This window comes from Clinocottus analis, unplaced genomic scaffold (assembly GCF_023055335.1).
Source record: "Clinocottus analis isolate CAN_PGR_092001 unplaced genomic scaffold, fCliAna1.0.p SCAF_4, whole genome shotgun sequence".
Taxonomy (NCBI): domain Eukaryota; kingdom Metazoa; phylum Chordata; class Actinopteri; order Perciformes; family Cottidae; genus Clinocottus; species Clinocottus analis.
In genome coordinates this window covers 16,613,947-16,635,945 of record NW_027176153.1, presented here as the reverse complement: position 1 = coordinate 16,635,945, position 21,999 = coordinate 16,613,947, and the positions used below count along the sequence as shown (strand labels likewise).

Here is a 21,999-nt window from a genome sequence, read left to right as displayed (position 1 = left end):
CATTATGAAAGTTGTTTTTTTTTAAGTTTCTGTTGAACTACTTTTTGATAATGGACAAACACTTGCATACCAATGATAGAGCACTCACCTGCCCCTCAGGTCTGTAGTTGATAAGCCCTTCAGTACGCATGGATGTCCAACAGTCCCTGTACACTATGTTATACATGGCCATGTGGGTATGTAGTATACAGTAGTTGTGATGTGCTGTTTTATAAGGATTGCTTCTGTCACAGTGTTGTGTGCTGTGGCTGTCATGTTGACTGGTGTCGCGTTGTTGTGTCCGTCTCCGCTGTCAGGAGTTGCGGCAGCAGCTGGGCCACAGGCTGCAGCTCAACGACCTGCTGATCAAACCTGTGCAGAGGATCATGAAGTACCAGCTGCTGCTCAAGGTGAAAAGCAGGGCGCTGCTATGCTGTTAATCACTCTCTCACTCACACATACACCTACATACTGGTGTTGTGCAGCTGTCTGACACAGCGTGTTCAGTCACGGCATTGTAAACATACAGGCACGCACAAAAACCAGGCGCATCTGTTCATGCTACTTTCCGGCCAAAGAGGAAGAGGCAAATCACATAATACGATTATTACCATATAGGATTGAAACAATAATACGTGGACGCCTTTGAAGATTATCATAAAATGACATCCTTGGTATAAAACTTTGCCTAAATATAAAACATTGCCCTTTGGCATTCAAATGAAAGATGGGTTCAACACCCATAAATACTCCTCCAGATGTCCTCACCTTACTCTGAGCAGTAAACCCAGAATGCTCTGGTGAACATGCTGTGTTTATTTGAGCAGGACTTCCTGAAGTATTACACCAAAGCTGGGATGGACACAGAGGAATTGGAGGTGGGTGTCCTGATTCATAAATATAATCTTTAAAGTGAGGATTTGTGTGAGGAAAGGCATAGTTTGTATCAGTAATCTTTGTAATAAACTCACTTTGGTCTTTTAAACAGAAAGCAGTGGAAGTGATGTGCTTTGTGCCAAAACGGTGCAATGACATGATGAATGTGGGCAGACTACAAGGCTTTGAGGTATGTCTCAGATATTTAAACAATCCTTCTTGACTCTTCAAAGTATGCCAACTATTCAGCCCGAGAATATCAAACCGTAACCACTTCCTTGGTTTACTGTACTCATCTTTGCTGTGGTATCAGGGGAAGATCACAGCCCAGGGCAAGCTGCTCCAGCAAGACACCTTCACCGTGACCGAGCAGGACAGCGGTTTCTTGTCCCGAGCCAAGGAAAGACGCATCTTTCTGTTCGAGCAGCTGGTCATCTTCAGTGAGCCAATCGACAGGAAGAAAGGTTTCTCTCTCCCTGGATACATCTTTAAGAACAGCATCAAGGTGGGCTGAACCTCAGTGAAGTCAGAGCCGTTTTAGCAAAATAAAATCTCCAAAAACTATGAAGCATGTTTTACTCCCAGGTTCTGAGTTATACAACAGATTCACACCCCTCTAATTATACTCTGCCTAAATCAACACATGTTACATAATCCCAGAGCAGGGACTTTTTAGAGGCTCACATTTAACGAGCACCCCAGCTGGATGGACTTCTACAAATGCTAATCAGATGTGATTGCTTCCAGGTGAGCTGCCTGGGGGTGGAGCCCAGTGTGGACGGGGATGACGCCCGCTTTGTGCTGACATCCCGCAACCCTGATGGAAGTGTGGTGCGCTTCCAGCTGCAGCCCTCGTCCCCTGAGATCGGCAGGGCTTGGGTCAAGGATGTTGTTAAGATCTTGGATAGCCAGCGCAACTTCCTCAATGGTCAGTCCCGGCTGAACGACACCACAGCTCCCAGATCTATAAAACATTTTTGATGAGAGGATTTGTTTGTTTGACCATGTAGTCTTGGCCTTTGGAACTTATATACACATTTTACTTTGCGTCAGTAGTTTTAATCCAAACTCATCACCCTTTTTCTGGGTGGAAATGGACTTCTTTACTGAATTATTTGTGCAATACGGATAAAGGGCTTTACTGTAAACCCCATTTATAGCAATAATGAGCACTATGCAAACATTACATAAAATATGTATAACACATTATGAGGTAGTTGTAAGCAGATTGAAGTTTTAATTAATCATAACTCATCCTGTGGGTATCCAAAAGTGGAGGCTGATGTATAAATAGATAATGAACAACATTGCTACACAACATGCTAAGTATGTCTTCATAGGAGAAGTTCATTCACGAACCAGGTCCAGAGTTGTATTAGAACTGTCTGTTCCCTTGTCTTTCAGCCTTACAGTCCCCTATTGAGTACCAGCGGCGTGAGAGCAAGTCTAATAGCCTGGGTCGCAGCATGAGGCCCCTTTTGTCAGCTGCCAGTGCCCTGCGGCCACACTCTTCTGCCTCTATTGACCGTCATAAGCTGCCCTCCCTTCACTCTCACAACACCTCCCTGCCCACGCTCTACCTGCCCAGCCAGGGCCAGGGCCAAGGAGCCATCGAGACGTACTCACTGCGGGACGTAGGTTTCTTCAGCTGTCTCTTTCTCTGCCCTATATATGGGACATTATTCTGCAATAACTACTCACTCATACACAGCATTTACATTTATAAGACACTGGCAGCCCTGCTCATCTCTTAAGCTTTGTTTTTTTGGCCACGAGACTAGTCTGTTGCACACATGGGATAACTAAAGCAGCAAATGGCATTGTGTGCATGCACTACGGTGTCGGTGAGTGACCTTCCTGTTGTTTGCATCTGCAGCCCACTGTGGTCCAGCCATGCCCTGCTGACTCCCTCACTGTTTCTCCGTCACATGTCCAACTGGGCTTCACTGATCAGCCAAACTGTCAAACTGTGTCAAATGGGCTGTACACACCTACCACACAAAGCGCACAGGTATTGTATACGCATGCAATGAGAGACTAAGCTGCCTATGTCGGAGCCGCAATGTTAACTTCAAAACGTAATTATTTTGCACACAACTGGACATCGTGAACAGTCATTATTCATCACAGCATTGGGAAAATGAATGACAAAACAAGCCACAGGAAGCTAACCCCCGGGAAATAATGAGCCATTGTACAACATCTAACAGTTATTACAATGTGCTCATTAAGGGTAATTAAAAGATGAAAGACTTTAGTAAATGGTATCCATTTGTTTAGACACATGCGATGAAGGGATTTGTTAAGTCATAAGAAGAGTTATTTCTCCCCCTATTGGATGAAAAAGGAATCAATATATATTTTTTTTTCATGAAGGAAATGGATAACAATGCACTCGTTTTAATTAGTTGAATAGAACGAAGGGGAATTCTCACATCTCAGTGTTTTGCACAAAAAAAATGTAATTTTCCATTTCAGGCCTGTCTGGCTTTGCTTTGAAGTTTTAACCATCTGGTCAGTCAACAATGGGAACATCTTGTTGTTGGGCTTCAAATTACCATTAGTGAAGTCTCCTGTCATCATTAGGCTGTTATGCTCAGTGAGGCAGTGATGACAGGCTAGCAGTAGTCGCTCGGCCTCTCTCTCTCTCTCTCTCACTCTCTCTCTCTCTCTCTCTCTCTCTGGTTGGTTAGACTTTGTACACAATAAAACAGGAAGCGGGTTAAGCTTTACAAGGAAGTCAGAGAGAGACAGATGCCTATCAACAGATAAGTGTTTCCTATACTTGTGCGGAGTTGAATAGATGGCCAGTTCATTTTTTGGACTGTGGCTTAAAATGAATAAACTGTGACTGTTTGGTGTAAAAGTATTTATTTTTTTAAATACAGTTGTATTACTTGATATGTGAGTACTTTATATCAGTGATGAATGTTCACTCCATCCCCAGCAGAGAGCAGGAGAGGGCTGCCGTAGGGTTCAGGCTGCGGATGCTGGGAGCCAGGCTTCACTGTCTGGCCCCTTGGCTGGACGACGCCCCAGCAACCTGGCTCAGCTAGCCGAGGATGACCTTTAAACTCTGTTGCAATCTCTCCTCCCGGGTCAAGAGGACAGCAGCTAACGCCGCAGCTGTGGAGACAAGAAGACTTCTCTACTGTCTGTTGATGCCAAGCTGATGCCTTACATGGCTCAGTGATTATTTCTGGAGGACTCTGAAGGAACATATGAAGGAATTATGGACTGCAACTATGAAACGACTTTGCTCTTGTTTTGAGAGAGCCATTCAATGCGAGGTGACTAGCCTTAGCCACCTCGAATGTACATGAACACCACCCAGTGAGATGTTTCTGGGTTCGGAGGGAAAAAACTCAAAGGACACTCAGCGCTTTTTACCTTTTGAGAGTTTGTACCCCATACTCTTCTCTCTTCAAAGGGCAGGGGGAATATGTTTGAAGAAATATCCATTCCTAATTGGGGCGGTCACTGGAGTTACATGTGTGCCTGAATGTATCTTTACGCAAAGATGTGTGAATGTGTTCGAGTGCATGAGAGTGTGCAAGTAGTGGCCGTGGCACCTCTTGTACCCTATGGTAAATTTCCTTGATCAAGTTCCTTTTTCTTATTCCCCATTGTGAAGACTAGTACATTTTGTCATTCCCCTGCTGACAACTGAGTTTGCTGTTTGTGTCGACAAGAACGCAAAAAGCCCGAACACTTGATGTGAACAAGCCACAAGGACTTCGCTCACTTGAATTTCAAATGAAAGTGAAGAACTTTCCTTCTTGCAACAGCGTTGGGAGCCCCTGTGTGCTCTCTTATTCCGTTTGATTGGCCCTTGTTTGATCTGGACAAAAAAAAAAGGTGTGAGGGAGCCCCTTAGAGGTTCTCTGCGAGTATGACGTCACTTCTGAATAGTTTTTGCTCTTTGGGCAACTCCAGAGTTGCGGGAAACAGTAGGTGCATTCAAAGGGACTGCAGTGCTGACCCAAAGTGTTGCATGCAACATCTCCTTGGTGATTGACTTTCTTTACAGGCCGGAGAGTGCTTGTGTTTTTTTTTTTTGGGAGGGGGAAAGGGTGGGGGGCACATGTCCTTAAAAGTGCATTGGTTGAAAATAATACAAATTGTTGTTTTTTTAGTCCACTGTTGTCATGGCTGTGCACCATTTCTATACTCGCTGTTAGCTTTTGCCCTCACGGACTAAATACTGTACAGTGCATACCATAAAGGCAATCGTACATTTCCACTTCTAAGATGAAGTACGGCCCAGATGTGCCAAGAAGTGTTATCGTTTCAGTTGGTTAAATGAAGGAGGATATGTTGCTTGATAAACAGAGTGATGCTGATGAATCTGCATGCTCCCTCAGACAACAGTGCCAAAAAAGCAGCTTGCCACAACGTTTAATGCTCTTACTTATTTCCGTTGGCTACAACTCACAAAACAATCGTAGATATCTGTGTTGCTATCTTGATCGTCAACTCCTAAGTGACAAAACGAGGAGTGTGGAGACGATGAAGAAGGCTATCCTGTTAATATCAGGTCAGTTCTGCTCTGTGGCCAGCAGAGGTCCCCACAAGGCTTTCACTTTCAGTTTAGTTTAGATCATACAGCTGCACCAAAGATCTATAGGCCTCATATTTCAGTGCTCACAATGAAGCTAAAGCTGCTCAATAATCTGTCCGAGACACCATTATTACACAAAGTAAACGGAGATGTGAGTGCAGCCATCTCACAGAATCCATCTGCAGTTAACGTGAACTGGTGTTTTTCATGGGAACTACTGATCAGACAGTGTTTCTTTAATACAAAATAATACCACTACAGAGAACCAAAAGCAAGGACATAAAACCAGGAGAGGGTTGGTTAATGCCATGTACGATTGAGTAGGAACTGTTGTATAATATCAAATAAAAAATGTCTTTTTGAAACGATGTGCAGTGTTTGTTTTTATCTTCTTAATCTCTAGATTAAAACTATACTTTTAATATCTACATTGAAGGTTTTTTTATCCTGTAAATTCATTTTGAACCCCTCATGATGACGATTGCTGTCACCCATTAACATTCTCACAGTGCTTCTTTCTTATTAATTTAATTTTTAATGCAACTTTAGTATTACTTCAATGGAAGTCTTCGGGCTCCACTTTTGGGAGCCTCTGAAGAAGACAAAGGCAAAGCACTCCGCTTGCTGTGGCATCCCCCTTACAGAAAGTTCAAACAGGATTAAAAACAAAGAGAAGAAACCCCTGGATGAGCAGACATCTGGTTGGCTGGCCCTTTGAATAAAGCCCCATTCTGGGCAGTAAAGCAGGGCCGATCGTAACACGACTGTGATATATGGAGGTTGGGGACGGAGGGGGTATAAACTTTCACAAGGGTGCAAAATCAAAGGGAGTTCCTGTCACCACTGAGGGGGTCTCAGCAACAGGGGTCCCATTCACAGGGAATTCCTCTCCAGTGCCCTCTGTTGCATCTGTTGACTCAATCTTCTCCATTGAGAGAAAGAAAACACTCATTAAAAGCCACATGACTGTGAACTTGATTGCAGCAGGCGAGACAAACAACCCCATCAATGGATTGACTATTTACTTTGAGGTGTGAAAATCTTTGAACAGCCCACCATGTTAGGGCTTCTTTTGGAGCTTCTTCCTTCACACCAACAACACAATGAGCAGCATTTGTATTCTGAAAGCAATCAAATTATCATTTAAATAAAATGTTGGATCTTAAGGAGCTCCGGGGCATTAGAGCTTCACACATAGTGAATGAGCTGAGAGGGTTAAAACCATCGACTGTCACAGTCAACCCTAGATTTACTTCACAATCAATCGCCAAAGTATGTAATGTAAATGACATTATTAGAAACAGGGATTTGTTTCAGCAAGGACAATGTTTATTCAAATTTACATGCGGCCATAACCCTAATAAAATTGTTAATGGTATTTGTACATAATTTACAAAGATTTGGAACATTTCAAATGTTTGCTAATCTGGAGCAACGGCGCTTCACATTACTGCTTAAGAGCAGACAAGATACATCTGTAGATCAAAGACTTACATTTCAAAAAACATCCCAACCTTAAAGCTGACAAATGGGGGTATCTTTTGGAATAAAAATCTAATGAATAGCAACAGAAGCATATTTATATTTTGAACCCGTTAACAAGGGCAGGAATGTTTTTTTTTGTTTTTTTTTTGTTTTTTTTTACAGCAACATTTCGCTGTACTAAGGCATACATTTATTTTGAACACAATATGGACAACATGTAAAGATAAACCTTGCTGGATTTCTCTGGTTTCTGTCACATCCTTCTAAAAATATTTACAAAATGAATTCTGCGATTTTTCACATCAGTTGAAATTCAAACCCAACTATAATTGTTAAAGGCATAAAATATGTTTCAGGGGAAATCTGATTGTGTGGCATTACACTGAATTCAGCAAAACTCTCACAATATCACTGAAAAAGTCTTCAAGTATTCTTCAAAGGTGCCTCATATGGCACACAATTACTTTGATTAAAAATGGTCTTTAAATATATGTTGTTGTACTACTTGAAGTCAAAAGTAGGGCTTTGACAAGAGAAGATTTCCGGGCCGCTTGATGCTCACCCTTGAGTGCAAACCTATGGCGGTAAGTGTAAGTCACACAGTCTGTTCATTGTTGATTATTATTTTTGAATGATTTGATCACAGCGCTCACTCTCTTTTGATATTGGTGAGCAGAGGGTCCGTGCTCTGTGAGGGCTGCCCAGACCGGCTTTTCCTGGTCTGGTGGGTCTTGACGTGTTTGGAGAGGTGATCGCTCCTCATGAACCTCTTGCCGCACTGCTGGCACCCAAAGCGCTTCTCTCCGGTGTGTGTGCGCAGGTGCCGCTGGAGCTCGTCTGAACGGGTGAAGCTTTTCCCGCAAAAGAGCCAGTTGCAAATGAAGGGCCTCTCCCCGGCATGCCAGCGCAGATGTGCCTTGAGGTGAGAGGTCTTCTTGTACACTTTGCCACACTCCGGGATGTGGCAGATGTGCAGCCTCTTCTTTCCGAACTCCAACCCCCCGCCATTTGCCTGGCAGTTGGGGCACTTGCAGCGGCGGCAGCGGCGCGTGGAGCTCAGCAGGCCCTTGGAGGTGCCTTGGAGAAGAGCAGCTATCTGGGGCTGGTGGCCCAAAACCAGCTGTCTGCCGAGGGAGAAGGGGTGGTTGGTGGGGGTGGCGTTGGTTTGGGGTAGGCTCCACCACTGCTGCCCTTCGTCCACGTGGCCTCCAGGCAGGTGGTGCCTGGCTGAGTTCTGGATGAAGCTGGGGAAGTTTTGTCCCACACTATTGTGCTGAGGATAATAGGGGCCGGTGGCCTGCGGCTGCGAGGACAGCACTTTGACGGGGGAGAGTTCGAAAGAGTAGGAAGAGGGAGGTTCAGCCGGAGGGGTGAGAGGAAGCTCATGGTGGTGGTGGTGGTGGTGGTGATGGGGGTGGTGGTGATGATGGTGACCCAGACCGGGCTGCATGTGTCCCGGGAACTGCACCTTTGGTACCGTGAAGGTCATCTGGTGTGTGCTGAGGGCTGTGCTGGGCGCCATGTCGTTGCTCCAGAGCTGAAACATTCCTGACGTGGAGCTGACGGTGCTTTCGTAGGGGAACTGGGAGCCTTCTGAGCCCATAGCGCCTCCAACCTGCCAGGCCTGGCTGCAGGTGGTGGCCAGGAAGGAGAGGGCGTTGGGCGCTCCCTCTGGAGACGAGCTGGGCGTCCGGTCCTGGTTGGAGATACACAAAACATACATCATAAGCCAAGTGTGCAACTAAAAGTTTTAAATCTGCTTTGTTTGTATTAAATAGATTTTTTTTTATTAAATTATATTAAAACCTTTAGAGAATGTCAATATATGTACCCAAAGAGTTTAAACAAATCGATTTTCAATTTACTGTCGTCTTGATTGTTTGGTCGAACTTGCCTCTTTTGATACGTTATTAATATTATATATGTATCATTGTACCACTAAAACAAGTTGGATGATGTTTCACGCAGATCCAGCACGTGCAGCAATAAACATTCGTTACTCACAACTTGCGGAGTTTCCACCGCCAGTAAATCAGATAACACATCCACGTGCAATGTGTGAAATATACAACCAACCTGTAAAAAGGTGTGTAAAAAGTTGTCAGTCCTTTGTATCGCCAGCGCAGCCATCTGTCCTCGCGCCGCTTCTCCACGCACCTGCAACACCAACTGCGCCGGGAGGCGACGACGCGAAGTCTAAAGTACAAAGCTCGGAGCGCAGGAGAGAAAAGATGCTCACATTCGGGTCTCGGGTGACTGAGAGGCTTTGGCAGAGTACACTGGGAAATCCCGCGTCATTCAAATGTCCCTCAGTCCACTACGTAAATACTTTCTAGTGCGCTCGCAGTCCAGAGGATTCGCTGTTGACGCGTCTGAAGTTGGGTGCAGAGTGGCGCGCAGTAAATCCTTGCGATCATCTCAAAGGCGCCTGAGCTGCATCTTCTCTTTATAGAGAGAAAAGATCCTCTCAACGGGGTCTCCGATATGATGCAGGAGAGTGAGTCAATAGAGGAGATGTGTGGAAGGAAGGGGGGTTGGGAGGTGAAGGGGTGGGCTACTCATAATTTTACTCAATTTCAACCAAATGCTGACCCCAAGAGCTGACTCCTCCTCCAATTGTTCTAAAAAAAGATTTGGATTCTTTCCTGTAATAGCCTGTGTACATGATAGAGTTTCTATTTAGACCTCTTTGGACATCTCGTGTTTTTTTTCCCCTACTTCTTTAAGTTTTAAAATAAACCCACACAACTTTTTCATTTGGAAAACATTTCAAAGTATTCACAATTAGAGTTTCAGCAACTTTTAACTTTCACATTTAGGAGCACATTTTGCAGGAGAACAAACTGCTTAGTCTGTTAAAAGATCTAAGATTAATATAGCCAGCTTAGTCAAAATATGTTTGCACTCTGGGAGTATTTGCATACTGCTTCAACTCTGCTGTGGGAATTCAAGTGAAATAGTAAATACATGGATATTATATTTTTGGCAAGTCAGTGTAATACGGTTTTGCATTACAAAAGGTGGCCAAACTATATGATATATATATGAACTATATGTATATAAACTGCATGATCCAGTCAACATACATTAAGTCAAATAAAAAGTAATCTGTATAATGAATTTATACTCACAGGAATGTATACTAAGTATATTTTCCTTGTTGTCATCATACATCCTGTACGACTTAATGCAACAAAGTATGGACACTTTAGGTCAACGAGATTTATGTTATTTTTAATGAAATGTCTGCTTACAATTCATAACACATGCACTTTTGAAGTCAATGCAAAATACTTATACTTAATATACACTGCATTTACTTAGCATTTTTGCACATACATATATATATATATAATGATAGCAGAGCGTATTTATTCCGGAAATTAAACAATAAAAAAGTGCAAAAATGCAAAGTATATGCAGTGTATATATTGAGTATTTTTCACTCCCGATATCTTGTATGTAATAAATATCTTGCCTCTTGGGGATGAATGAAGTATACATCTATCTAATCAAATTCTTCTTTAGGGATTTATCAGTAGATGAGCATAAAAAATAAATACGTAGACTACAGTTTGGAGGTAATTTATTTTATTGTCTTTTTTAGTTTCCTCCCGATGACACAGGCTTTTTGTTCCTTGATGTGCTGCAGGCAGCTCCCCGTCCGGTCAGGCGTGAGGCTCACCACACCATGAAGACAGTAACAGTATTTTCCCTCACAAAGCTAATTGATAAAACTCAATCAAAGCCCCAGAGTTCTCACCAGTGGGTGACATGTCAAATAGACTGCCCTGTGTGACATTCTCACATTTCGGAGTTCAAGTAGAGGCCGCTTCAGATCTGCTCCATTAAATGCAGATTGAGGCTTAATCTCATTCTGTAAGTCTGTTCACCATTACAATGTTAAGAGTTTAAATCCAGGCTGGGAACCTGTTTCTCATGTAAATTCTTAGTTTCTCACTTATCTGCTGCTCCCTCTCTCTGGATCCCTCTGTGATCCTTAGATAAACATACCTCGAGCTACATTTACAAAACCTTAAAATACATTTACAAAAAAAGGTATACTTAACATTTAAACAGGCAACTGTTCCTGTATTCTACTTGGATGTAATTGTTAGACTTTAAAGCTTTAAATTAAAAAAAAATTGATCGATGATTCGGCGATCACTAAACTGTACCATTCGGTTTGGGCCTTTATAAAGTTATTAGTATGAAAGGACAGAATGCAACTTTCTTTCTGTCCTTGACACCTTGAAACAAATTTCCCCAGATCCGCAATGACGCGCAGACGTGCGTGCTCATAGATCACACAGATTGTGTTTATGTTAGTGGAGGGCAAAACAGAGGTAATGTGTCGGAATTAAAACACAACAATAATATTTATCCATAAGAAATAAAAATAATTGCAGGCAGGATGTTAGGCATGAATAATTAGCCCATTAGATTTAGCAAAAGTAAAAGATTCCTCTTGATGAATTATAATTGTCCAAATGTTGCCTAATGCTTCAGGCTTCATATAGAAATACAAAATAAATCAATTCAGAAAGATTGAACATATGCAGGCCCATAGTGCCGTTAAAATACATTGAAATAAATAAAATGCATTGATTTAGTAAAATACAAATCTCCACCATGCAAATATTTATATGTGTGATGTAACTGCAACATGAGGTAAATAGTCTAATTCCTAATTAAAGAAAAACATTTAGGATGAAAGAAAACAGTAGTAAAGGTAAAGAGAGTGGAGGACTTGGAAATAGGAGTGTGTCTTGGAGGCAGAGGTATACTGTTATGTCTCTGGTTTATTACGGAGCAGAAGTTGTTAATTACCCTGATTCTTATTTCCTGTCCCCTCTCCCCCACACCACCCCACCCCCACTGTACTGCCTCCCAGATGAGTGGCTTTGAAGTGCAAAGTACTCTCTCCTCACTTTGAACTGTGAAAACAATGCTCATGTGGTGGTGCTTACCTTCCCCATGTTACCTCATTTAAATAGACCTGGATACAGCTTCCACAGTATTCAAGGGAAAACTCATTCCGGAGAAAGAGGTCCCTGTGTTCATTAAACAGCTGGTGAGATTGCTGGTAATCAGGTCCGCTCCGTCATACATTACACGGCTGCTCCGACTGGGTGGCTACCAGAAAATTCAACATCAAAACTAACACAGGGCTAAATCCCAACAAGGCGATGCAGACGCTCTCGAGCACCAATTTCTGAACAGAAATTACATCCAAGAAAAGCAGAACACGCATTAAAACTCAACAGGGCTTTTAGTGATAGCGTAATGATCTGAAAACTCTTTTCAGTCCTTTTGTTCATTGTTAAAAACAAATGGTGCTGTTTTTGTTGCAGACATATTCTTATTCTCAAACTCAGAACGTAGAATATGCAAGTGGCTACTCATGCTGTTTTTATCATGCCTGCGGGGCAGTTTAAAAGTCTCAGATCACTAAATTGTCCCAGCTGTCTTGACCATCTGCACTCAAAAAGGGCGACCACAGAGGAGAGCGGCTTTTGTGCTGGTGGCCATGTCAAAAAGGCAATTTTACAGCCCCGTGCTGACTCAATGGCTCTCATGTGACAAATGTGGCCTAATGGAGGAGACAGACAGCATGTGAAAGACTGCTGCCAACTGTAGTGCTCCGCTCTTTAACCATTCGACTCCAAGACAGGACAAGATGGGGTGTGATTACCATGACACTTAGTTTCATTGGGACGAGGAGCAACTCCAACAGCTGGACTTTACAGTGCTACAACTTCATTCAGGAGTCTCTTTCCTGTTTCCTATTGAGTTGGACATGTTTGGGTCTGTTTATGAGTGTTTGAGAGGGAGTGGCAGAGAGATTGATGTTTAGAGTCAGGCATATTGGTAAGGCTTACCTCATCTTATGCAGCTAGCTCAATGGTACGTTGGAAGATTTGCACATCACAAGGATCACGACGCTACGTTGAAACTTTTCACTTCACTCACATTACTTATCAGTTGTGCTGCGTCATCTGTGCAGATGCATGTGCTCCTCCATTAATGAACATTGTGGAGACGGAAAACTGTAAAAGCCCGTTTGCTCCCACCTCGGTTCATTTCATGTCAGTCCATTGAGACATTTTAACTAAACTCAACTAACCTAAAAGTTACTTCTGCACCTTGCATCTTTCAACATATTATTTTGTAATATTAAGTAACATTATTAGTTTTCTAAAAGGATGATGGAAAAATAAACTTCTTCTGCGACCAATGAAAGATACAATGCAATGATGAATTATTCCAGGACCACTACCTCAATTAAAATCAGATATTCAAAACGTATATATTTTCAGTACTCCATTTTGGATTCCCAAGTTGCTTGAGAAGGTTTTAACTCTGGCTGAGATACATGACTGACGAACAGAATTTGTGGAATAATGAATGACCATGTACTGTTGCTTTAGCTGAGCAAGCCTCATTGACCTCAATCCCATTTTCTCTTAAGCCGTGTCTGATGGTTTCCTTTTTTTTCTTTTTTTTTAATCCCAAATTGTACAGTTACCCAAAATTGTGGACGCCATATACGCTGGTGCGAATGTATAATTCGTTAGCTAAGCTAACGTTCAAAAATAAAAAAAGATTTTTTTTTTATTTAAAGCGCTCACTTTATTTTATTTGAATATTTCTTTTTATTGGCAAACCAAATAAACTGGTAAATTCTAACCCGTTTGATCCGAATCGAAGAAAAATTAAACAACAAATCCCAGAAATTCAATGTTATAGCGTTACTACCCGAGCGTCTTGACATCGCAGCAGGGCTCTGTGAGGATTGCCAGCCCTGCACTACCGTTTACATTGCTGGGTGTGTGAGATGTAGAAATCTACAATAATTCCCTCATCTCTTGTCCATTAGCATGTACGAAAACCCCAAAATCTCCAGTCTTGGGCAGACAGCACGCATCTCCACTTGTCAAAGAAAACTTTTATCAATACCAAGAGCACTTGAAGTTTGTTTGCATTTTGTTTTCCAGCACTCTTAACAACTTCAGAAGTCAGATCACAGGAGTATCTGATCAAAGCGCTTCGTGGTTAGTTCTGGAAACACAGGAGTGCTACGCCACGCTTTGATACTCCACATCAATATTTCAATTCAACAATCACTTGACATGCACCCATACTCCCAGAGACGAAAGACAGAGGGGGAGAGAGAGAGAAAGCCGGGGAAGATGGAGGTGAAGTATATAAAAGACATGGATTGAAGAAATCACTGCCTTTAGTGGCAATGTTGTATAACATTAACTGAGATCTACTGATCTATTAAAATCTTGAATATGGCAAGCCAAGTTAAGTCAATAAGTTTTATCATGCAAGAGATTTTAGTCTTTAGAAACCTCAAAACTAGCATGATCTTTGAGTTTAATCCACTCACAATAACTTCACTTAGATCTATATATCGGTGCTGAAGCTGAAATACTTGTCACAACCTGGAAATCTGAGCACAGGATGTGTTTCATGTTTTATCAAAGGAAAGTCGTACAGGAACTCTGTAGTGATAAAGATGGATACAGTCCATCTGCCAAATGTCACTTTCATACTGCTTCATAATCATTTCATCATCTCAACAGGAAATGACATGCTTTGAAGGTTTCAGCCTATAAAATATGACGTTTGATCTGGAAAAAGAGAGACTCGTGGCATGAAAAGATGTGTAGTCAATCACGAGATAATGTGTGACACCGCTACTAGTAAAGCCTGGAGTACGGTTTACAGCTCTCTGTTACAGCGAACTAAACGGAGTCGTTTACTAGAGTTAAAGGACTAGTTCAACACACTTATTCGATTTGTTGCCGAAAGTTAGATGAGTGAATTTGTACCACTCTTGTAGTCATCGAGTCCATGTAATATCTATTATATTTGTTTTTACATTTTTTAACACAATTTAATCTCCATATTTGTTATTTATATATGTGTATTCTGTACATATTCACTATTTGTTTCAAATTCCTTACCCTTAACATACTTGGCTCATAATGTTGATTGCTGTTTAATAAAAGACACTGACAGTGTCTCTGTCAGTTGTCTGACATCCTATCTGAATTTCCTGTTGGTGCCCACTGTCACACCCTTTCTGAGCCCAATGCGTTTATGTTAATACATATCCCCAACACAACATTTAAAATTAATGATAACTAATTTACCAAGGAAAAAAAGTATTGCTTATTCATAGGGTTTGCTGTGTAAACTCCCTTAAAAGATGAATTCCCTACAATTGCCTGTCTGTACAATGCCACATAAAATGAATAATAAAAAAGCAAACGCGGAGAACAAAAAAAAAGAAACAATGGGATTATCAATCATGAAGTGTCTCCATACGCATTAAGACAAAGATGAACAGAGGTAAATAATTAGCTGCAACGCTTGACAATATCATTTAGAGCCATCAATTCAATGTGGGTATTGTAGCATGCAGGGACCCCTGCCAATTGATCTCATAGCTTTGTTGTGGCTGTGAGCGATGTGAGCACCTGTCACCGTGATACCAGCGTCTGATCTAAACTACTGTACTCAGATGGGACTGACTCCAGAAGGAAATAGGAATGAAATCACACCAGTTATCAAAAGAATGGATTCTCTAATGTTCTGTATGCTCATGTTTAACATCACAGGAGAAAATGCCTGCGTGGAATATTATTATTGTGTGCGCAGAAGGCCTCGTGGCATTAAGAACAGAAAGCAAAGCCAAAAAGCTGTGGATCCCATTTCATAAATATTACCCAGGAAGCCCCAGCATGCCATCTGGGAAGAGGGACCTCGCGTCAGTACGGTAACCGGATCTCATGGCGAGGCTCCAGCTGAAATCGAAAATTCAAAGCAGGATCAGAGATACAAGGGCTACATGTGCCGAGGAGTGCCGCACAGCCAGAGCAGTAGATTTATTTGTAAACGTACGCTTGTGATGCCACTATCTGTTAAGCCCCTCCGTCAGCTCAGCCTGCGTAATGTGAGGGGAAGTGTCACCCTGTCACCGCCATGCCAGGGATCAGCCTGCTGTTTGTGTGTACTGTGAGCCAAGCCAAGCTTTGAGAAGGAGGGGAGAAAATGACACAGAGACTCTTTCATCTAATCCGTGTGGTGTAATTTGCACCTCAGTAAATTTAATTGATGACTACTGATCAAATACTTGCCTTTGAAAATAAAATCTTTGGGATTGTTATTTTCCCCTTCAACCTGCAAAAAGAATTCTTAATGCACCTGATGAGAGGTTTCTCACTGATGGATCAGCTTTTGAGAGTTTGAACTTTGGTTCAGTATATTGAGCAATTAACCGCAACTTCTGCCAATATTGTGCGTATTTCCTTTTATTTGATACATTAACTTTAGAACCGTACAAACTTCATTAAGCAGACTTGCGCAGACTTTTCTTTCTTTGGCATGCAGCAGTAGCATATGCACCTAGCTGCTGTGTCTACGGCTTCCTCCAGAGATCCAACCTGAGCGTCAATGTCATTCAGACAAACGGATAGTGACAGGCCAAGCTTATCAGTGTCAACGTCGGGCTGCTCTCCGGGACTTTGATTCCGCACTTTTCCCACAGCTGAACAGAAGGCTGTGCTTTGCAAAACAAACCAACAAACAGGGAACCTGAAGAGTGTGATGAAAGAGTAAACAACATGGCCCGGTAACATGCCCCACAACCATGACACTTCCTAAGTAGGTTACCGTGGAGGGTAACCCAATTTAACACATGTGTCAGATTGCAGTCAGCACATGCTGAGCACTTCAGGAAGTTCACACCGCCCCGGCATAGCGGGGACGATGAAGATTGATCCGGCTCAGGACCTTGGCCGTGAAAAATCAAATGGGCCCGCCACTAATGCCCTTGCACGTGTACAAAGCAGTTCATTATCATGAAAAATGATAGGGAGTCAATCTATTGATGTTGCCTAACTAATTGTAAAGCAGGGGATTCAAAAGCAGATGTTGCATTTCAAAGCAGTTGTGAGCAAGGAGACAGGTTATGATTTATGCTAAAATGTGTGGCTTCAAAGCGTCGAACGCGGCTTCTAAACAAATTGAACAAGTCAAGCGCTATTCACCCAGGACCAGGAGGGAGCCCGGCGCATGTAGATCAGAGGCGCGCGGCTGCCGCTTGTAATATCACTCAGTGGAGGAGGGGTCCCACTGGGGGGAAGCAGCACAGAGAGGCTAACACTGAGCAGCGCTCGCACGGAGAGGAATTATGTACGAATGCAGCTGCAACACCTGCGCAGAAACGACTCCCCCCTCCCCTCCTTCTAGCCTTCTGGAGCATCATCCACACAGGGGGAGTGGAGAGGGGTGGGCAGCACCTTGAGACTTGACATCCTTTCTGTGCATGGCACTATTATTTGGGAGGAGATTGCAGAGTTGGTGGAAGATACGGGGCCTATGTCAACATACTGATGCAATTTTAGTAAACATGGATAAAACCGGGTTACTTGTTGGGAAGATTGGTGGAGGGGGTTTAAAATGTTTATCTCTGTTGTCTTCCAAATGAGGCAGGCTGTGTGAAATGTCTTTGGGAAACCAGATCGTGACTGACTGGACTCACCTTGGATGTGTCAGTAAAAATGGAGGCCACAGTTACTGATTTGCAGAAATATAAATGAAATAATCCAATGAGTGGGAATGATGGACTATAATCATATTTTAAGCGTCTTTGGGTAGGAAGAAAAGTGCTACTTAGAAAAGCGCTACTTAAGATTGAAGTACTATTCTTATAATTTGACATTTAATTGATTGTTTTCTTTGTAAAAAATATACATTCATATCATTTTTATCATCATTAATGATACATCCTTCATACAGGAGGGCAAACATGGTGTATAGGATTGGTGTATCATTCTGAATGTTACATTACAGAAGTGTTCCTCCTTGTTGACGCTGCCATACATCTAAAAAGACAGACAGCATGGACTTCTCATAAGTCATTTTTCCGTCTGTTTTCTTCTATTTGATGCTGCCTAAATTGGGACGGGAGAAACGAATTGCTAAATTTTTAATTAACTTCATAACATCTGCACTTGTGCTTTGAGAGAGCAGCGAGATTTCCTTTTAACCTATTCCAGCACATTTGCACACCAAGGTAAATCTTGATGCTGGCACTCTTACAGAAAGGAGAAGAAAAAAAAAAATCAAAAATGGAAATGAACTCTCACTTGTGTGTGCACATCAAAGAAGCAGATTTATTCAACTTTTTGCCATTGCTTGATCTTCAAAAAAGAAGAGAGGAAAAAGTAGGGGAGATCTAGATGGATGAATCAGTTTGAGTTAGTGTTCTTCAGTTGTTTTATGAGCTTTCGTTTTTTTCATCTGGAGTGTTTACTTGTACATCATCGTGTCCTGTGTGGTGCGGTTTCATTGTGCCGGTGAAAAAAAATGCATTTGCTTATATGTGGACTACACTCCACAGCATTCTAATAAAACATTGGATTCCCTCTCTCTCTCTCTCTCTCTCTCTCTCTCTCTCTCTCTCTCTCTCTCTCTCTCTCTCTCTCTCTCTATCTTAATTAATTTCTGTACTTTATTTGAAAGTATTTAAGTTCTGCTGCCACTGATATTTATCTGGGAAAAAATACTTTTACTTTTTTTTTCATGTAGAGAGAAAATAAATGAAACCAACAGCGCGAATGCATCAAAATAACTTTGAGCGTCATCATTTTGATCAGGTAACAACCAGTCACACTATTGACCTTACAGTAGCACGCACCAAACAACTGTGAGATTCTGTTAATATTGTCAAGTAAAATGTCAATAAAGCAGTCTCTTCATACATCGCTGTACACTTCTGCTGCTTGTTAGCTTTGCTGACAAAGACCAAACATTGTGCTTCTGTTAATGTTGAAATAACAATTATTTGCCGTGGGTTTTCTCCTCTTTTCAATATTGCAGCAATAACTTTGTGCCAAATCGTTTTTGCACAATGTCTCCTTTCTGCTTTAAAATAAAGTGCGACGTAACTCAAAGAGAATAGTATTGCTTCACTTTGCACATGCAAGTAGTTTGAATGTGAATTTAATCAATCACTTCTACAGATTTGATCCACTCCATGCTCCACCCAAATGATAATCTGCTTTACCACACATGCTGTTGTAGGCTGTTAGCATACAGTTAGACGCTTCCCCACTAGAGAGAGCTGTTGACGAAGCAACACAAGTACCTGAAAGACACTGACTACTTTCTTTTACGGCAAAATTTAGGATCTCGTCTCTGCAAAAGGGAAAACATTTACAATTTCACATTTGGATTTTAAGGAAGGAGGAGATTGATTTATAATTGGCTTAAAGTCAGCAGAAATTTGACTTCTGGTAGTTGTGATACCTTCCGCTCTGCTATTACGGTCTTTTCAGTCAGGTCAGGAGTCGATGAAATCGGAGCAGGTGAGTCCGGCCCTTCCTCACCCCCTCTCCCCCCCCAGGCATCTGCACGGGCAGCCCTGACTGATGTGGGTGATATCACAGCACACCAAAGCCCCTTTAACAAATCTCCCTTTGATACAGCACACACAATGGTGTCTCTATAGGAACCCCCTTGCCTCTCTGTGTGTGTGTGTGAGGAGGAGGGGGATGGGGGGGCAAGTCTCACACAGAAAAGAAAATGGCAGAGCAAAAAAAAAAAAAAAAAGACAACAAAAAACGGCTAAATGAGACAAAGCGGGTTCTAGAATTAGAGGGACGAAATGTGGTGCGTTTTCTTTTACCGTGTTCCTCCACAAGAGGACACTGCTCCCATATTGGATCTTGTACATGGTGTCACCATTTCTGCCGTTCTCCTGTTTCTTTATTTTTGGTCCTCTGCATGGTTGCAAAATCTAGACCTGCATGAGTCGATAAATAGACAGTTGCATTTGTCTGATTTGTAGTCTAAATAATACATTTATTAAAACCGTGCTGAAACATCTAGCAAAGGTCACACTGACAACAAATGACATACCTAAAGCAAAGCAAAGTCTGCAGGTTTGTTTCTTTTGTATGAAGAAAAATAAACTATGGAAGTCAAGAAAGCAATCATTCATTATTTGGATTATATCATGGTCTGCTTTATACAATCATATGGAACTAATCTGTAGTAACTCTTTGGTTGACAAAATATATGCTGATGTTGGTAGAGAACAGGATTACTGTCGCTCTTCCTGAAGTTTCCTGCGGGTGTTTAAAAAAACCTTTGAGTTGAATTTGTGATTTCTTTTGCTAAAGAAATAACAATAACTCAACAGAAATGACCCAGGTTTTGATGAAATACCTCAGACAGATATTTAGGAGGTTGGAAGACAGTGTCCTTTCAGCTTCACTCATCAACTGTTCACCCTGGTAATGAGTTTCCTCTCATATATAATTTACACAAAGCATCTGTCAAAGCAAATGTGACGAAACCACAACCTCAAACTACCGGAGGTCTAAATGAATCTTGTATGATATGCATCTGGTACAGTGCTTGACAATGATGTACGCTTTTAACCAAATGTGAAGTGTATTTGTAAAAAATACACAACAAAGCTTTTGAGGCCTGTTTATAGAACATCTGGCCAGTGAGCTGACAAGCTTATGTCTTGTTGGACTGTCCTGTATCCTACCAACTCCCTGCAGAAGGTATTCTCCCTGCAAAAACATACAAGTCTCCTTTGTTTTCTCAATAAAGATGAATCTGCACGTCATTGTACAACAACTCAACATGTATTCGACATCCAGCTCGAATGTATTTTTGTTCACCCTTGTAATTTTTCTTTTATATCGCTCATTTGACATGACTCAAAGCAGAATTTTGTATTTATTTATTAGTGTGTGTTAATGTACTTCCTTCTAAGATAAATAGATGTGTTTGTATTGTATTGCTGTTTTATGAGTCACTTGTAACTTGATCAGTCCAAAAGCCTCGTCCGTACAAGTACACCTTGGCTTGCATTGATCAAGATCACTTGTAACTATACTATCATATCAGTGTGGTCTAGCGAGCTATGAATTTTAGTCTAGCAAGCTATGAATTTGGTTTAAAAACCCAGCAAAAGTGTTGTGCTTTTATGCATCTATCAGTGTTCGCAGGGCTTCTTTCTTGAGCTATCGACATTTAAAAAAAAAAAAAAAAATCAGGAGATCCTTAACACAGCCAGTGAGGTGGGGGGCCCAGGCGCTTTGCTTTGTCTGCCTGTTGAGTGGGGCCATCAGATAACAGCCAGGACAATGGTGCTCCATTCTGAGGACTCTCTTAAAATGAGCAGGAAGCCGCGGTGAGTGCCGAGCACAGGCTTCTGGTGGACTCCCTGGGGTCCGCTCAGCCCTGACGAAGCACGCCACCGCTGAATGGCTGGAGAGCATGAGAGGAAATGAGAAGCTAGCGGCCACCCAGCTGGTGCCACGGGTGCGCTTTGATGCCGAATACGTATGGATGGGTGCAAGGGAAAGGTGATGAGAAAAATGAAAGATAGAGGCATAATACATTGTAGAGGCTGATCTCATTGGCATTGTACTTTGAAATATTGTCTGAACAGCACGCATGTCACAGATACTGTGGTTCACTGTCATCAATGATGTTATGGCATTTCTTTTGTATCATGACGTGAGGCTCACCCGACCTGATATGTCGGGATCATGTGGCTAATAATAAGATGCATAATACACTAAAATAATCCTAACTATCTTTCTGGTCACCTAAGATTTTCGCAACACACTATTTGTTATACTTTGGCTTTGACAGTTTGAATGTTCTGCATGTGACACTGGCTTAACAGTGGATGCGGGAGGAAAAAGAAAGTTTCTCACTGGTAAAAATGCAGCCACAATTTCTTCATCCAGTATTTATGTTTTAATTCTAGCACAATGTAACAATACAAAACCCTTCTTTCTTGCACGGGGTGGCAGGAAGGTAGTCTGGCAGTGGCTGCTATCACAGTTCTGGGTCCACGTTTCCCTGCCCTCCACCCTGCTGCGTTCAGACTGGTACGTGCTGGAGAGGGTGTCTGGTGATGCACCGGTCCTGTGAACCGGCTGACGTTCAAAATACCCAGAGGCTGAATATTTGTGAATGGTATGAGTGATGGTAGAGGTTACATAAGAAACGGTAATGAATGTGAGCACAACCCCAACCGGCCACTGTTC

General features: G+C 42.1%; 2 protein-coding genes across 3 annotated transcripts in view; one reads left to right on the top strand and one right to left on the bottom strand.

Annotated features, from left to right (window-relative positions):
• The window catches only part of arhgef25a (Rho guanine nucleotide exchange factor (GEF) 25a), a 31,314-nt gene extending 25,540 nt beyond the window's left edge, over nt 1–5,774 (top strand). Inside the window, exons 9-16 of one of the 2 annotated variants that reach the window (XM_068598354.1) lie at nt 297–389; nt 807–857; nt 968–1,045; nt 1,169–1,360; nt 1,603–1,783; nt 2,260–2,489; nt 2,732–2,866; nt 3,806–5,774. In XM_068598354.1, the coding sequence (XP_068454455.1) occupies nt 297–389; nt 807–857; nt 968–1,045; nt 1,169–1,360; nt 1,603–1,783; nt 2,260–2,489; nt 2,732–2,866; nt 3,806–3,928 (1,083 nt within the window). In that variant the 3' untranslated portion in view covers nt 3,929–5,774. Of the gene's footprint in view, nt 1–296; nt 390–806; nt 858–967; nt 1,046–1,168; nt 1,361–1,602; nt 1,784–2,259; nt 2,490–2,731; nt 2,867–3,802 lie in introns of both variants that reach the window. The other variant, XM_068598353.1, reaches the window with a different exon arrangement.
• A 968-nt stretch (nt 5,775–6,742) lies between these two features.
• Nucleotides 6,743–9,340, bottom strand: sp5l (Sp5 transcription factor-like). Its single transcript, XM_068598113.1, has 2 exons — nt 8,978–9,340; nt 6,743–8,597 (listed from the first exon to the last, which is right to left on the bottom strand). Exons 1-2 carry the CDS (start codon nt 9,029–9,031, stop codon nt 7,551–7,553), a joined length of 1,101 nt encoding a protein of 366 aa, XP_068454214.1. The 5' UTR covers nt 9,032–9,340; the 3' UTR covers nt 6,743–7,550.
• Nucleotides 9,341–21,999: the final 12,659 nt, after the last annotated feature.

Excerpts from the sequence above, each read along its gene's own strand:
- sp5l (XM_068598113.1), bottom strand. The coding sequence starts at position 9,031 with ATGGCTGCGCTGGCGATACAAAGGACTGACAACTTTTTACACACCTTT. Across the intron at positions 8,598-8,977 it reads TTTTACACACCTTTTTACAG|GACCGGACGCCCAGCTCGTC; the intron begins GTTGGTTGTATA and ends ATCTCCAACCAG.